The 18220-nt window shown below is 41.9% G+C and overlaps 1 protein-coding gene across 3 annotated transcripts in view; it reads left to right on the top strand.

Annotated features, from left to right (window-relative positions):
- BRPF3 (bromodomain and PHD finger containing 3) overlaps nt 1-18220 on the top strand; it is a 1617494-nt gene that overhangs the window by 1460803 nt on the left and 138471 nt on the right. For 2 of the 3 annotated variants that reach the window (XM_044076533.1, XM_044076534.1), the window contains one exon: nt 10248-10402. In XM_044076533.1, the coding sequence (XP_043932468.1) occupies nt 10248-10402 (155 nt within the window). Of the gene's footprint in view, nt 1-10247; nt 10403-18220 lie in introns of those variants that run through there. The other variant, XM_044076535.1, reaches the window with a different exon arrangement.

The following is an 18220-nucleotide window of genomic DNA, read 5'->3' as shown; positions in this document are numbered from 1 at the left end:
ACATCTGGGGCAAGAAAAACTGATGTAATGGTGTCGGCTGCATGTTTTATACCCCTGACGACCTGACGTCATGGAAGAAGGGACAGCAACCGACGCAGGGCCCAAGACTTTGTTAATCAGGCCGACTGAGGGCAACCTGCCGGCAGACTACCCAAATGTAATAACTGCAACAGTGAATACACTCGAACATCTACATTTATGGTAAGTGCACACAACTGTACTTTACTTCTAGCATGTCCAAAGATCCTAAGGAGTCAAAACCTTCGGGTTTTAAACAGTGTGATTCGTGCTGCCAGATGTCGTCCGTTACTGACTGGCACACGAGCAGTGTCTGTTGCTTAGGGGCTGTACACCTGCAGGACTCGTGTTCTATATGTCCTGCTTTTAGTTCTTGGGTCCTGCAGGAGAAGAAAAATAAGTTGATTTTACGAGGCTTACTAAAGAGCCCCTTTGATGATGCTATTGAGGGTTCTCAGCCAGCAAACAAACAGGAAAATTCCCCTAAGCCATCATCTTCGTCGTGTCTGACGTCGGAGCCATCTAAATAAAGAAGTTATGTACTCACCATAATGTTCCATGTTTGCTGTCTTTCATCTTGCCTTCCTTTTTGCTGGTTGGGTTCGGAGCCGATCCTCGGCTCCGACTCGGACGTATATTATAGCTCAAGAGCTTTTTACTGGCTTGAGACTAGCCACTATCTCTACATGCCTACCGGTAGTTACCCAGATCTTGTTTATGCTAACCCACCAGACTAAATAGGTCCAGATTTTACTAAACTTACTTATGAGAAAGGGACCTGCATATGAGTGTGTAAACATCAGCAAAGAGAACGGTAGGAAAGACTAGGTTTAACCAACTGGTAAGTAAGGGGGAACTCAGCAAGTTTAGCCAAACAAAAGGGAAGAAAACTCCTCTCAATCCTCCAGGAGGGGGAAGGAGGGGTGGGACACAAGAAGGAAGGTGAGATGAAGTACAACAAACATGGAACGTTATGGTGAGTACATAACTCTTTGTTATGTTGTCCCATCTCGCCTCCATTCTTGCTGGTTAGGACAGCATCCCCAGCACCTATATCTTGGGTGGCTCACTGGAAAAGACTCTTCAGGACAGTGGAATCAAAGGATGCCCTGGTCCGGGAGGCTACATCTACTTTGTAATGAGCGATAAAGGTATGAGGATTAGCCCATGTAGCTGCCGCACAGATTGAATCTAAAGGCAGTTTGGCTTGAAAGGTAATAGAAGTAGCCAAGGCCCTAGTTGAATGTCTTTAATTTTTCCTGGAAGCTCTCTGTTCCACAAAGCGTAGACATGGATATGATAGTGGCTGAAAGCCACTTTAGAGACTGGACAACCTTTCTTGTTGTCTGCAAAGAATATAAACAATTGGTCAGATTTTCTGAAATCTTTAGTCCTGTGTAAATAAAAACGTAACTGTATGAACATCCAATTGATGGAGCCTATTCTCTGCCTTGTTGGGGTGGCCACGGTGGTGCAGCGGTTAGCGTTGCCGCATCACAGCAAGAGGTTCTCTGGTTCAATCCTCGGCTGGGGTGCCTTCTGTGCAGAGTCTGCATGTCCTCCCTGTGGTCGCGTGGGTTTCCTCCGAGTGCTCCAGTTTCCTCCCACATCCCAAAGACATGCTGTAGGTGGATTGGAAGCTCTAAATTGGCCCTAGGTGTGAGTGCGTGCGTGTGTGTGCCTTCTGTTGAAGGTTGGGCGCCGGGCTGGCAACTCGACACCGTAAAACTCCACTGCCAGTCATGAGCGGACAGGTGATCCGCTGTGATGACCTAACCGGGAAAAGCCGAAAGAAGAAGAAGAAGATTCTCTGCCTTGTTGCCATAATTGGGGAAGAATACAGGAAGCTCCACGCCTTGGGTAAGAAGGAGGGATTGGTTCTGAGAAAAACTCTGCCTTTGTGGAAAATCAAGTACGGGGGACTAGTAGATAAGGTCTGTAACTCTGAAACCCTCCTAGCTGAAGTAATGGTGGTTAAGAAAAAGATCTTCCATGTTAAAATTTCATAGGACAAGAATCAGCTGGCTCAAAGGGAGGAAGAATGAGAGTCTCTAAAACTAGATTTAAATCCGGGGGGGTGGTCTCTTATTGGAAGTCTTAAGAGGGAAGTACCTCTTTGGAACGAAGAGCAGCGGCAGCTACTATCCGGGTCCAGCTAGCTGCCATTTCTAATTTCCATGTAGGAGAAATGGGATCTAACATCATGTCCCACAGGCTATGAAAAGCATTCCTAAGAGGTACTTCCCTCTTAAGACCTCCAATAAGAGAACCTCTCCCCCCTAGGATTTAAATCTAGTTTTAGAGAGACTCATTCTTCCTCCCTTTGAGCCAGATGATTCTTGTCCTCTGAAATTTTTAACATGGAAGAACTTTTTCTTAACCGCCATTACTTCAGCTAGAAGGGTTTCAAAGTTGCAGGCCTTATCTACTCATCCTCTGTACTTGATTTTCCACAAAGATAGAGTTTCTCTCAGAACCAGTCCGTCCTTCTTACCCAAGGTGTGTTCAGAGCACAATTTAAATCAATCCATAGAGCTTCCTGTATTCTTCCCCAGTTATGGCAACAAGGCAGAATATAAGCTCCATCAATTGGATGTTCAAAGACAATTACGTTTTTATTTACACAGGGCTAAGGATTTCAGAAAATCTGACCAATTTGTTTATATCCTTTACAGACAACAAGAAAGGTTGTCCAGTCTCTAAAGTGACCTTATCAAAGTGGCATTCAGACACCATCATCCATGTCTACACTTTGCGGAACAGAGAACTTCCAGGAAAAATTAAAGGACACTCAACTAGGACCTTGGCTACTTCTATTGCCTTTCAAGCCAAACTGCCTTTAGATTCAATTTGTGCGGCAGCTACATGGGCTAATCCCTATACCTTTATCTCTCATAACAAAGTAGATGTGGCCTCCCAGAACAGGCATCCTTTGGTTCCATTGTCCTGAAGAGTCTTTTCCAGTGAGCCAGCCAAGATATAGGTGCTGGGGACACTGTCCCAACCAGCAAGAACAGAGGCGAGATGGGATAACATAACATAAAGAAGTTATGTACTCACCATAATATTCCATGTTTGTTGTACTTCATCTCGCTTTCCTTCTTGCGTCCTACCCTCCTTCTCCCTCCTGGAGGATCGAGAGGAGTTTTCTTCCCTTTTATTTGGCTACACTGGCTGAGTTCCCCTTTGCTTACCAGTTGGTTAGACCTAGTCTTTCTTACCTTTCTCTTTGCTGATGTTTACACACTTGTATGCAGGTCCCTTTCTCATAAGTAAGTTTAGTAAAATTTGGACCTATTTAGTCTGGTGAGTTATCATAAATGAGATCTGGGTAACTACCGCTAGGCATGTTGGGATGGGGGCTAGCCTCAAGCCAGTAAAACGCTCTCGAGCTATAGTATACGGCTGAGTCGGAGCCAACCAGCAAGAAGGAAGGCGAGATGAAGGACAACAAACATGGAGCGTTATGGTGAGTACATAACTACTTTACTTTTCTCTTGATGCTTTCTAAACAAATGTAGTGGTTCCTTTTAAAAGGTTTTGTATTTATTCTCAAACCTCAAATGTCACATTTTCATCTGCACATTGATTTTGCTTGCTTCTAAGAACATTTAACTTTACCGATACTGTCACATCAGTAAATTCAAAACACTTTACAGATCAACTGTCAACTACAGAACTGTATGATTTCACTCATGTTAACAGAAGTAGCATTCATATTACATTATACACAATATTGTTTTACCTATCTTTAACAATGCTCGTTATATTAGCTTACTGTAAAATCCCAACTTCAAATAGAAGAAAAAAAAATTGTGTATTCAAATTTTGCAGGAGTCTTCAAACCTTTAGAGTCAAGTAAAGTAGTTTTAACATTCTTATTTTCACCAAATCTAGTAGTATGGCCTTCAAGGGAAGTTCACCTAGTGTTTCAACCCTGTATGAATCTTTTTTCCATTTACCACTTCTTAATATATTCACATGACTCATTCCAAGCTGTTCATCCACCTTGACCCTGGGTTTGCACCATGAACAGCAGCAGTATGTTCTTAGCAGAATCTGTTTTTTTCTCTCATTTTGTCCATGGTCTCTTTGTCTTCCTCTACCTATTTTTGGGTCAAGCATACAGGTAATTTCTTCATTTGCTGAACAGCCTTCTACAGTTCATCAAAAGTCAATTCTTGCATTCCATTACACTTTTAGCAGTCTGGAAAGTCAGTTTAAATTTCAATTTTCTCTTTTTGCACTCTTGAATGGCATCTCTAAAGTGCCTCCTTTGTTGTAGTACTAATTCTGAAGAGCTAGTCTCTACAAACACTGGAAGACCAGCAACAGTCTTCACAATATTTTCCCTTTTCCGTAACACAGTGTTAAAAACAGTGAAATCAGCCTAGGATTTTCATACTTCAGATTAGTCTCTGGCGACTAGAGCCTTTTGGCCAGTCTAGTGCAAGTGATGTCTTGGTAAACTTTGTGCAGTCTGATATCTTATTATTAACATAGTCCAGCAAATTCAGCTTTTCCTGTCCCTTGCAAATACCATATTTTCTAAGGTTTTTCCATCCTTTTGGTTGTCTTTAGCAAATAAACTGCATTCCATTTGCTCAGACTGCTTAGCCTCAATTTAGTCTTTTTTTAAGCAAAAAAAATCATTATTAAATATTCATGTATGACGCAGGCACTCTTACACTTATATCAGTAAAGATAAACCATAACGACACAATCTCAGTTGCAAACATTATACCTTACAAAACATTGCTAATGCAACTGTAGCTGCAAACATTATACATCACTTTTAATATATCTAGTCATTGTCAACCATTACACAGCTCATTCAGATCCTGCCTTCTTTTAAACCTTGCTCCTCCTCTGCATTTATTGATCCCACATTTCTCATTTTTTCTTATGTAATTTGCTCCTTGTTTGATCTCTGTTACTATGTTCATTACTTCTAGTAAAGTTTGGACTTTGATTTCCATTTTCTAGTAGCTGCTTTTTTGACAGCCATCATAATTAGACTCGCAAAGCTTTACTATGTCTAGGCAATTCCGATTTTGTATCATAGCTGAAAAAAAAAATTTTCCCTAGCTACTCCAATTTGCTCACCCAGAATCTCCGACAGTGCAGACTGCAGGTAATCTTCAAAGTCCGTCAACTCATTACACTCCCAAAAAATATGTTACCAGTTACTACTTTCTTTTCCATCACAACTCTATAATTTGGTGTCTTCTTGAGGAAAAATTCTTTAGAGCCTACTTGGGTATAAACATACCAATCTAAACACTTCCAGGCAAAGATCCCACATCATCTAGATTTTGTTGCATATTTGGGAGACGTACTTATCTCTCTTCATCATTCCCACATTGTTTCTCTGTGAATTGCTTATCCAGTCTCTCTTCCCAGTCCTTCCTAACCTCCTCAGATTGATTCTTATAGTTATCATGCAATATTTTATAAACTCTACTAATTATTCCTAGCCTCAATTTAATCTTTTCTCATATATCTCTCAGTTGTTGCTTGATAGGCCCCCATGGCTTCCTCATTATTCCTGTATATTTTTCGTCTAACAGTCAGCCCCAAACATTTAAGAAACACATTAAGTAGTTCTCTCATATGCCATAATCCAATGGAAAAACGACAACCACCAACACTGTAACCACAAGGAAAAAGACACGGATTCCTGGACCTGGTCCCCCAGGGTTTATTAGATAAGCGCTTTCATCGAGTCAAATAACAAGACTTCATCAGATCATTTTCAAAATGCTGAAACAGTCACATGACTCCAGATTGACCTAAACATTTAAAGAAATAAAAAAATAAAAAACACACATATAAAAATTATTAAGGTGCTTCCACGTAAATGAAAAAAGTTTTGGCCACAAAAGTAACTTACATTTTAAAATGTGAAAAAATAGTTACACATAAAAATTATAACATTGTATATTATATACACTTCTGTAAACCATATACAAACAATTTACCTACACTGTCCCCTCAATTCTGAAACACATCCATTGGATGCCATTTCATTTAATCCCGGGTAACCAACAGCACCCAAATGTAAAATCCAATAAAGTTCCTTGTTCTCCAGTATCAACTGCCATGGACCACCTCTCAACATTGTTTTGGACTTGTTCAATGACAATAAATTTAAAATGATGCCCCAGAAATTCAAGCGTGTGCCTATAAAGAGCATTGGTAGTTTTCTTTACCCTGATGTCATAATTATGCTCATAAATTCAGTTCTTCAATTTACGTTCGGTTTTACCTAAATAAAAGGCTGGACATGTTTGGCATAAAGCCTCATACACTACACCCACACTATTACAATTGTAACTACCCCTCATTCTCATAATATAGCCATTGATGTCAAACAATTCCCCAATATTGATATACATACAAGAAGGACAACATCTACACTTATACATTTGTGGAGCTTTTACAAATTCTTGTTTCCTAGGGGGTCTTTCCACCAAGTTCTTTAAATTCGGGCCCTTTCTTACTTAGGCCAAATACCCTCATCTTCAATCAAAACATACCAATTTTTGAAAATAATATCTCGAACCTTTTGGTAATCCACTGTAAACTTGGTAATGAATGATAGTCTAAAATTCATTTTATACCTCTCATTTACCAACCTTGCACCTTGTCCAACTTCAGTAACCCCACCAGTAGATGTGAATATATTGACACCACCACTCCAAATAGGGAATAAAAACCTGATCTTCTCTTGGTCACCACCACCCCTCTGATCTCATGGACAAATGTTATAGGATATTCCCTCTTGATGAACATGTCTTCTAATAGGTTGCATTCTGTAATAAAAGCATTAAAATTGGACACCATCCTTGCGGCCCTCACAAATTGTCCCTTGACAACCGCTTTTTTCTGTGTAAGAGGGTGTGAACTCTCAAAATGTAGAAAAGAATTGGAATAGGTGGGTTTCCTGTATATTGTAGATACATATTTACAATTCACCCAGTCCTTCTGCAAAAACACATCTAAATAACATATACTATCATCACCTATTACATAAGAAAATTAAAAAAAAATCCGTAGTGTTATTAATAAAATCAAGAAAGACAGGGATGGTGTCCCTACCATCTTTCCAAATGAAAAACAGGTCATCAAGGTAACGCAAATACAACACGCAATCCTGAAATTCCGGATGGTCAAAGAGAAATTTTCGTTCCCATTCACACATAACAATATTTGTACAAAGGGGGCCGCAAGCTGCACCCATTGCAACACCTGTTTCTTGCAAAAAGAATTGCTCATCAAAATAAATATAATTATTCTTTAAAACAACTTCCATCATCTCAACATACGTGTTGATGTCATCCTGTGATACCCCCTTCCTAAATAAGTATTCCTGAAACCAGTCAAGGCCCAGGTCATGGGGTATTACAGAAAACAAATCCTTTACATCAGCTGTAAAAAATACAAAAAAAAAACTCAAAACACACATTATTACATTTGTCTAAAATATCCTATGAGTCAGTGCATAGATGTTTTTCTTGCCTCAAAACTGCTTTTAGTTTAGAATTGCGATACTTTGCAAAGGGGAAGGTAATAGAGTTACAGAAATCCACAACGGGGGTGGGATGGGGGTCTTTCAATTGTTTATGTAATTTAGGCAAACCAAAAATGATAGGAATGACTGGGGAACTAATTTTTAAAAATTTGAAATCATCCAACGAAATACGTCCTTCCATCAACATGTCACTCAATTGCATTTGAATCCTATTATAGGCAATATTTACTTCATTTCTTGACACTTGACTATGTGTGTCACTGAACAAAATGCGATACATGCGTTCAACATAATCTTGTATATCCATAATAACAACCCCCCCTTATCCGGTTGCATAACCCTGACATCCTTTTGGTGAAGACTGTTTAAGAATTCAGTTTCCTAACTGTTCCAGGTTGTTCACGGAATTCCCACGGCACCTAGAAATATGACTGAGATCAAGTTCACACAATTTTTCAAAAACACTAAGGGTGGAGTGGGTTGGTGGATTACATGTACTCTGTGTCCAAAGTTCACTATTAAACCCACAGCTACTAGTATTCAACAGAATGTTCAAGTTCAATTCTCTAATGAATAATTTTAAGTCCAACAACACATTAGAAATATTCATTCTCACAGTTGGAACAAAGGTTAGCTTTAATTGCTTCCAGTTTGTTTGTAACTTTAATACCCAGTCTTAGTACTTATTGAGGATTTTTCGCTACAGTGAATGGAACCTCAGCTATATCTTACTAATAAAGTAGTTGACCGACAATCAGAGCATCACTCCTCATAGCCATTCACATTCTTTGGAGTTCAGTGTTTGCATACTTAGATTCCAAAGAACTGTCAATAAGGGAAGCCTGTTTAGTGATGATTTTCCAGGAATAGTTCACCACAGCGATCAACCTTTGGCGGGGGCAGTTCTCCTGTGGTTTTTCAACATTGCAAGGATGGAGATGGCAGCTGACATCTTTCTTCACTAATGAAGATTCCTGTATCTTTTTTCACATCTTCCTATGCTCATATTTGCAAACTTTGAGAAGGAACAAATCTTTGTCATCTCCCCACGATGGCTGAGGGTGGCATGGTTTTAAGACATTATCTTTTAGACTGTACAAGGAGTTCATCCCATTGTAAACCACATTTTTCTTTCATTTGGGACAACATCTAGCCTCACTGCCAGGTCTGGCTGCTGTGGTAGAGCCACTGATCTTGCTGGACTTCCTAGCAGAACTTGATGAGAAGCTTTCCATTCGTCAGACACACACTACATAAGGAAGAGGTTCTTCAGCTAGACAGAGAATTACGCCTTATACTGAAGTACTCAGCCTTGTAATGTTTTCACAAAATTACAACTGGGTCAGATAACTTGATTTTGGTCTTTGCTTACCTTTTAAGAACCATTTTCCTTAGGAGTTAAACCCACCCTTCTTTTAGAGTGGCTGCTTTACTGGATTTGAGCATTTTCCCTTTGAAGGTACTGTTCTTTTTTTGCTGCAGACCTTTTATGTGAGGAACTGTACTTTGATCTTTTTCTTAAGTTAACCTTTGTGCAGGTAAAGGCTTAGGTTTGTGGGAGAGGAATGCTGTGACACTGAAAATATTCTTTAGCCTAAACAAAGACAGTATTATTGTAAACCTTGGGTAAGCAGAAATGGGGACTGTATGGTGGGTAGTGGGTGCACTTAATCCATGTGCAGGAAATGCATAAGTCAACCCACGGTGTTGGGGGTGGGGGGGTTGTGGACTGCAGTACAGAGCAAAATCATTAACCTAAGAACAGAAGATGTTGGCATGCACAGCGTGACAGCTGTAACAGTGAGCTGAACAGATCCCTTAACATAGTTTCAGGAAGTGATCTCATAGGTCATGATAACAGAGAGCTGAGGATTGTGACATTGAGCATACCTGATAGCCCAGATGCTAGGGATGCTGCATGAGTCCTGTTGGGGTGCTTGGATTGTGGCAAGAGCACAACAGTTGGCACCTGTGCAGGAGTTATTAGTGTAGCTCATAGGGAGGAATGACCCCTGAGATTTTTTTGTAGTGATTACTGAGTGCCAGTAAGAATAAGATACTGATGGGCCATAGGGAGGACTTCACCCCTGAGACTTTTTTGTAGTGACTATTGAGTGCGAGTAGGAATAAGGATACTGAAAGTTAACCTTGATTGTGCCCACTTCAAAAGCCCTGTGAGAAAGCTGTTGATGTGGTGGATTTTCAGTATTAGTACTGCCTTGATGCAAATCATAAACTGTTTGAATAATTCCTAGTCCTAGTACCAGACATTAACTGTACTGAATGTTAGTTCTGCCAAGTCATGTATTTTGTTAGCTTGGTATCATCATCATAGGTGTTTGATAACTGTCAAATGAACATCAGACTTTCAGAAGTGCTTTACAGGAAAAGTATGTTGTTTTTGTGCCTGTAGCATATCAAAGTAACATGTCTTGTGACCTGTTCCACCATTGCAGGCAAATGACCCCCCCCCTATGTTTTTCTCATCTTGCTGGGAATGCTGTGACTCTCAAGCTTGCTGGGTGTGAAGTGACTGGTGGAGTATTTTGTTACTTGTCCCTACTATCCCTTTTTGGTAGAGTAACATAGTTTGTGATGTTTACTAACCAAATGAAAGCTTACAAGAACTTTGTGGTACATGAGCAGTTCTGAAATTCTCTGTCTCCATATTTTTTTTATTTTTTTTATTGTGCAGATCATTGATCCCAACATGCCTCGAGAGGGCTTGCTTCACAATGGGGTTCCAATCCCTGTGCCTCCAACAGATGTGCTTAGACTGGGGCAACGGAGACAGGCAGAAACTGGTGTCAGGCTATTTCTTGTGCTATTCTTTGACAACAAGAGAACTTGGTAAGTTACACTGAGGATGCAGAGAGCCTTTGCAAAAGTTGTATTTCATTAATTAATTATTTTTTTCTGCCAGGTGTAGCATGTGTCCTGCTGAAAATATGCCATAATTCTAATTTCATATGTAGGCTTCACTTCAGAACATTAGGTTAGAGAAATGTTTTATCCTTGCTTGTCAGTTTAGTGTTTATCATAGCACTGTAGCGGTTTGTTTTGGGTAGTTTGTTGGTGTCTTGTTATGTGAACAGGTTGAAAGAACCAAGAGAATGTCTTGGGTCACTCATTTAAGAATTTCCCCAATTCCTGTCTTGTAGACTCAGAAAAACAACAGTAGTTTGCCATTTGTTGCAGTTGCATCTTGCTGTTAGATTGTAATTTGCAGCTGCAGTAATTGTTACTGAAAGTAGGGTTGCCAACTGTCCAGAATTTTTCTGGATTGTCCAGAAATAAAGGCTGTTGTCTGGGTATTCATATTTCACAATGTAAATCTGGAATTCTTTGTTGCTCCTACGAGTCCCACCTTTAAATCTTGAAGCTGACTGGTTAATCTCAGTTTCCAAGTGAAAGCTGACATAACCAGTCAGCACAGATTCAGCACCCCGCCATTAAACAACGCTGAAATCCTGCACATGACCTCACAAGAGTGAGGTGTGTATAGAAGTACCATACCATTCATGCTCCATCATTTTATGGAAAGAAAGAGTGATGCGACAGTCACAGAAAACAAACGGGAATTATCTTTTAGGCAGGAACGGAAAGAAGGTTGTGTCTGTGCTGTCAGCCTGTCATCACTGCTGTGGCGTGTGGGAGGTCTGTAGACTGTATCTGGTAAGGTGTGTCACTCTTTGCACAGACCAGTTAATTTCAGAATAGATTTAATACTGAATAAAATTATCTCAATGGTGGATTTACCCGTCTTCATGAGTAAATGGTGTGTATGGTGATTTAACGGGGCAGAAACCATGTGAACTTATATTAGGTTCAAGATGACAGTATTTAAACAAGTAATATTTTCTCTGACGAGCAGCTTTTCCAATTTATTTATTTATTTATTTACATTATTTTAACGGGAAAAGTCCGCCTGGGCAGTATAGCCCATTTTCAGCGGAGGCCTGGGGAGAAAATCTCCAATTTAGTTATAGAGTTTTGAACATCAGTTCTCTAGATGGATTAATGGTTACATTTGGCAGCAATGAGAAGAGATTCGAAGTCTTAAATTCTCATCATAAAAACATATCCAAACCTGTGGAGACTAGTTAGATGAATCCATTAACATTATATGAGTCGGCAAAGATCCAGACACAAAAGCAGTTTTTTTTTTTTTTTTTCAAACAATAGTTCTTAAAAGGAGAATGGAATTAAGTAGATGCAAGTATTACATCATGAACAATTTTTATAGTAGTAATAATTAACTAATAAAACAATAACTCGATTAAAACAAACTTTACATGAAGATCTTCCAATCAAGCTCCTTATTTAAAATCGAAGGGTTTATTAGTATTCTATTTCAAAATATAAAATAACTTTTTGTGCATCAAATGCTCATGGGAGAAACCTCCCTCTTATCAAAATACACCTTCTCAAAAATGCAACATCCTTTGTTTTAACAGTCTGTTGTTTTATCAATATCTGTTCTTTGCATTTAGAAATCATATATCATTACAGACAAGAGAGAGAGAGCCTGAGAATTTTGAGAGGCAAATAACAGTCCTAAAACTTTTAGGTGTGGAATTGGGTATGCTTTCTATATTTCTGTGATTATTGCTAATAATTCAAAATTACCAGCCAAAAAACTCTCGAGCTAAGTCCTTACCCATAGTGCTTCTCTCCATATTACCTTAGATCGAGTTTGCCCAAAAGGAAAGAATAGACCACAGAGAGAAAAGCAGAGGCTTTTTCTGAACAACTGCCTTATCCTAGGATAGGACCATAGCCAAACTTCCAAGAGTCTTTTGGAAGGGGTTGGTGGGTGGGTTGTAATGAATGAATGAAGATCAACAATAAAGATGGAACGTTATGGTAAGAACATAACTTCTTTATCTGATGTTGTTAATCTTCATTCATTCCTTACTGATGGGACAGAGTCCCTAGCTACCTTGTTTCTTGGGGAGGACCCTATGGAAGAATATTCCTGAGTACCATTGAACCAAAGGATGCTTTCCCCCTGGAGATCATATCCAGTTTATAGTGAGTGATAAATGTATGAGGAGAGGCCCATGTTGCTGCCGCACAGATGTCATCCATGAACACTCTCGCATGAAAAGCAACAGATGTTGCGACTTATGTCGTGGAATGTGCTTTGCTTTTTAAAGGTAAAGCAGCCTTGTTTCATTGATAAATAAAGGAAATACAGTCCCTCAACCACTTAGACAATGTAACCTTGGAAACTGGTTTTCCCAATTTTGGTCCTGAGTATGATATGAACAATTGGTCGGACTTTTGTATGGGTTTAGATCTGTTAAGGTAAAAATGAAGTTGTCTCTGCACATCAAGCAAATGCAACGTATACTCTCCTTTGTTTGAGAAATTCTGGAAGAAGACTGGAAGATCAATCGTCTGATTAATTGACAAACTAGACATAACTTTAGACAAAAAAGAAGGGTTAGTCCGTAGTGATACTCTGTCCTTATGGAAGATCATGTAGGGATGTTTAATAGATAATGCCTATAAGTCAGAAATTCGTCTTGCTGAGGTAATGGCCACTAAGAATAAGGTTTTCCTGGACAAATATTTTAGGTCACAGTTGGCAGCAGATTCAAAGAGAGGCTGATTCAAGGCATGTAAAACCAATGTCAAATTCCATGGTTCAGTCGTTTGTTTGAAGGGGGTGTAATGTGAAGAACTCCCTTCAAAAAAGTTTTACAGAGATGGTGAGAGATTAAGCATGAGTGGAAGTTAGAAATTGCTGCAAGGTGTACTCTAATTGAAGAAGCTGCAGCTCCTGATTGAAGAAGATTCGATAGGTAGTCTAAAACCAATGATATCGGTGCAGAGAAGGGGTTTATCCCTTTCTCACAAGACCATATAGTTAATCTCTTCCATTTGCTGAAGTAAAGTTTCCTGGTGGAAGGTTTATGGAAAGCCAGAAGGATGCTGCGGACAAGGTGAGGACAAGTCGTTCTGCCTGGCAATCACCGGAAGTGGAGGAACCAAGCTGCCAGCTTGAGGTTTGATAAATTTGGATATGTCAGTCCCTGTGTATGCGATATTCCGAATGGAGCTGTGGGCAGCAGCACAGACTCTACATAGTGCCCTATAGGGGGAAGAATTGTACAGACCAACTGCTTTGGGCATCTACTGTGGTGCACAGTATCCTCAAGATAGGAGAACACGGATCACAGACTGCGTGCCATGGCAGGGCTAGCCACTCGACGGTGTGAAATATGGCTGTAGGTGATTTGGTCATGTTGAGTAATGTTGCCAAAAATGGGGATGGGTACTTACCAGTGATAAGTGGGTTGAGGACCCTGCCTATTCTGACCCACGCCATGGACCCTTGCTAATGGTGGGAGGGGTATTGTGCCCCTATTGGCCAGTGTGTGCCCACCATAAAGCCTAGCAGCCCTGGGTCAGTAAGCTACTGGTTTGCCGGTGTCCAGTTCCCCAGCCTGGGTTACCTGGGATAGCTCTGTTGAGCGAAAGCCTGACGTAAAACCAACCTGCCAAACATGAACTGAGAATTGCTATGCTTAATGTAGGTTCACTGACAGGACGCAGCTTAGAAGTGAATGACATGATGATACGGAGGAGGCTGGACATCCTATGTATCCAAGAGACGAGATGGAAGGGCAGTGTAGCAAAGCCACTTGGCTTGGGATCCAGAGTCTACTACTCAGGTGGAGGGCAGGCTAGAAATGGTATAGGAATTGTGGTGAGAGGCAGGCTTCAGAAGGCAGTAAGGGATATCATCAGAATTAATGACAGACTCATGGCAGTCGGACTCCATTGTAATGATAGGGCAGTATTCATAATCTCAGCCTATGCCCCACAGCAGGGTTGTGATAGTGAGGAAAAGAGTGCATTCAGACAGCAGTTGCAGGACCTACTAGATAAAGCAGTACAGTATGAATTGGTGTTGATAATGGGTGACTTGAATGCACATATCGGGACAGACAGAACAGGATGTGAGGACTGCCTGGGTCCACATGGGTGGGGCAACAGGAATAAAGGAGAAGCCATTCTAGACTTCTGTCTGGCAAATGGCTTGATAGTAGCCAACACATGGTTCAGAAAGAGAGACAGTCACAAGATCACATACAAGAGTAGTCAACATGCAACTCAGGTGGACTTCCTCCTAGTAAGGAAAAGGCACTGGGGTAGAATCCATGACTGCAAAGTCATCCCCAGTGAAACAGTCGGCCCACAGCATAAACCACTAGTTGCCACAGTCAGCTGCAAGCAGTGGTCAGAGAAGGCTCTAAGGACAACAGAGACCAGGCTGAAGACCTGGAAGTTGAATGGAGAGAAAGTCCAACAGTTCAAGGAATTACTCTGGGTTGTAGCACCCCAAGAAGAGGAGGAAATAGGTGAAGTTGAAGAATGGCAGCGCCTAAAAACAGCATGTGTTAGGACTACAGAAAAGATATGTGGCCTAGCCAGGTATGGAAATAAGGTACATTAGGAAAGCTGCTGGTGGAATGCAGAAGTCCAGGAAGTCATCAAAAGAAAGGAGGAGTGCAAGATGAAGTGGGAGACAGAAAAGACTGACCAGGCCAGGAAGGACTACTGGTTGGCTGATGTCCGGGAAAGCAGCAGGCTCAGAAGAGGTCACAGCAGATGTGATAAAGATGCTGGGTGAGATAGGGGAGAAATGTCTCCTTAGGGTACTAATAGCAGTGTGGAGAGAAAGGCATATCCCAGATGACTGGAGAATAAGCATACTCGTGCCAGTGTGCAAGAACAAAGGGGGCATCCACAACTGTGGGCAGTACAGAGGCATCAAACTCCTATTACAGTACTATTGTATGGTACAGAAACCTGAGCAGTAAAGGCAGAACAGTTGAAGATAGAGGTGATGGAAATGAAGTGCCTGAAAAAGGTGGTAGGATGCTCACTGTGGGACAGGTGAAGAAATTAGGACATAAGAGCAGAAGCCAAAGTAGCCCCAATTGCAGAAAAGATCAAACAGAACAGATTACGGTGATTTGGGAACATGTGTAAAAAAGCAGAAGACAAGTCTGGTGAAGAAGATTTGGGACAGAGAGGAAGAAGGTAAGAGGAAACGAGGGCTTCCAGCAAAGAGGTGGATGGATTGTGTGAAAGATCATCTGCGACAGTCAGGCATGAGTGTTGAAGAAGGCAGAAGTGTGGCACTGAATTAAGAGAGTTGGCGACAGTTAACATGATACCCCGACCACATATAGAAAAATGGGAAGAAGGGGGATGATGATGATGATGATGTGGATGCGATAGTAGCTCCGGAGCTGGATTCAGAATCCAAGGTTGCTGTAGTAGGTGAGGCCAAAGGAAGGGGAACCAAATTTGTCGTGGCCAATAGGGAGCAATGAGGATCACTCTGCTTCTCAAATGACGGGCCTTCATCAAAAATTTGAGAATCAGAGGTATTGGTGGGTAGGCATAAAGAAGTCCCGCAGGTCAGTCGTGTACAAGAGCATCCCTCGGGGACTCCCCCTTTGAGGGATCAGGGCAAAGTAGCTGCTGCATTTGCGGTTTAAGGGGGATGCAAGTAAGTCGCAGCAAGGCTGGCCCTAGCGGCTGAAAATTTTCTTCACTATTGCAGGATGGAGGGACCACTCGTGAGGTAGGAGAATGCATTTGCTCAACTTGTCTGCAATCATGTTAGAGTTCCCGGGAATGTGTGTTGCTATCAGAAAGCGGTTGGAAGAAATCGCCCATTGCCAAATTCTCATGGCCTCCTGACACAGTGGGTAGGACTTGGTTCCACCTTGTTTGCTGATGTACCAGACTACTGACATGTTGTCGGACTGGATGACAGTTGTTCCTGAAGGGAGAGCAGATTGGAATGCTTGCAACACTAGAAGCACTGCTCTCAGTTCTAAACATTGATATGCAGATTGGCCTCTATGGGTGACCAAGTGCCTTGGACGGTCTTTCCCTGATAATGCCCTCCCACCCGATCAGGGAGGCGTCCGTGGTCACTGTGGCTTTGGGCTGAGAAGGGGAGAAAGGCCGACACCATAGGTTCTCTTCTGGCTTCATCCACCAATGTAAGTCTTGTTTGCAGCGATCTGTTATCCTGATCTGAAATGACATGGCGACCATTGTGTTAGCAAAAGGTTATAAAGTATCAGGATCTGCAAGCAGAAATGACAGCAATGTGTAAGAAGATTACCCAAATAGTTCCAATTGTAGTAGGAGCAACGAGTCTTATAAAAGAGTCTATCGTCATATTTAGATATGGTACCAATACACGTAACTCCATACAAACTACAGAAGGAGTCCTTACTGGGCACATTGTGGGTGCCGCGAAGAGCAATTTTGGCTGACATCAAAGAGTGAAGCAATACTAATTTCATGAACTTTAATCTAACTTTCCCTTAGGAATGGGGTCCATTCCCATCATGGCATTAGAAACCCAAAAGATTTGGAGAAATTAAAAGGGGAGAGACCATTGTATTAGCAAAATCCACCGAAGAAGCCTCATATGCAGCCTTGCCAGTGGTACCATTGATCTGAAGTAGTTACTTCATTTGTTCTGCAACCTGTGGGTATTGGATCCGATCTTGGATCCGAGCCGGCAGCTTTACTAGCTAAAAGATCCGAGCTCCTAGCTCCTCCCCTTACCCACAATCCCCTGCTACATACTCCCTTTCCCCAGATCTGGTTTGCCACGGCTGAGAGAAGCTTCAAGTGAAGAGCTCCTAGGCGTGGATGAGAACTTACTGGTTCATCAAACCTTAAAAAGTCAGATTCAGATATTTTTTGTTGTGTGTGTGTGTGTTTATTAGCGCCCTAGTCGTCATATATTATTATTAGTTTAATTTTTTTGTGGTAATTTTTGCCTTAATTTTTATTTCCCTCCCCCTTAGTCTGTGTGTGTTGTGTATTATGGCTGAAGGGCCCAAAGCCATATTCTCTAAGTGCACTGAGTGTGGCCATAAGCTTTCCCCAGCTGATGGCCACACTCAGTGCGTTCTTTGTTTGGGGGTGGGCCATTTGTCCACCAGCTGCCAAATTTGTGCAGCATTTAACCCCCGGGCCACCAGGGACAGGAGGAATAAGTTAATCCTGGCGGGATTATTACCGCAGGATTCTTCTTCCTCCTCTCCCTCTAAGGCACAGGCTGCGACTGCGGCCCCCGGACCTTTGGACCCCCCTACCCTGTCTGGGACTCAACCTCCCTCAGATTCTCAGGGTCAGGGGGACTCTTCTTTCTCCTTTAGGGAGAAGAGGCACAAAGACCAAGAAAAGCACAAGAGTCACAAGATGCGGGCTGAGACTCATCCCTCAGCCCCACCATCTAAAGTTGCGAGTCCCTCCATGAGGGCCTCCGAATCCTCTCCCTCTCAGCTCCATTCGCCTTGTTTCTCACCGGAGCCGGAGGAGGAGTATCAGTCTCCCTCGAGGTCTTCGAGGCGGCCCTCCCGGCCCGCCTCAACGACCTCTTCTAGATCAACAAGGAGCCTGATCGACGCGGACATGGATCGGATGATGCATCAATTTTTGCAGACTCAAATGCAGATGGGGGTGCTCCTGCCCCCCCCCCTCCGGGGGGAGAGCAGCCCCCTTCTTTACCCCGATAGCTCCTTTTCTGACCCGGTTTGGGGTTTCGGGGTCGTCAGATCCGGGCCATTTCGGAACCGGGGAGTTGTCGGCGCCGACAGTACTGGTTACTTCGAC

The sequence above is a fragment of the Protopterus annectens genome, chromosome 7.part0 (assembly GCF_019279795.1).
Source record: "Protopterus annectens isolate FY-2018-M chromosome 7.part0, PAN1.0, whole genome shotgun sequence".
In the NCBI taxonomy this organism is placed as follows: Eukaryota; Metazoa; Chordata; order Ceratodontiformes; family Protopteridae; genus Protopterus; species Protopterus annectens.
Note: the sequence above shows the minus strand (reverse complement) of the source record. Positions and strands in the feature narration are given on the sequence as shown.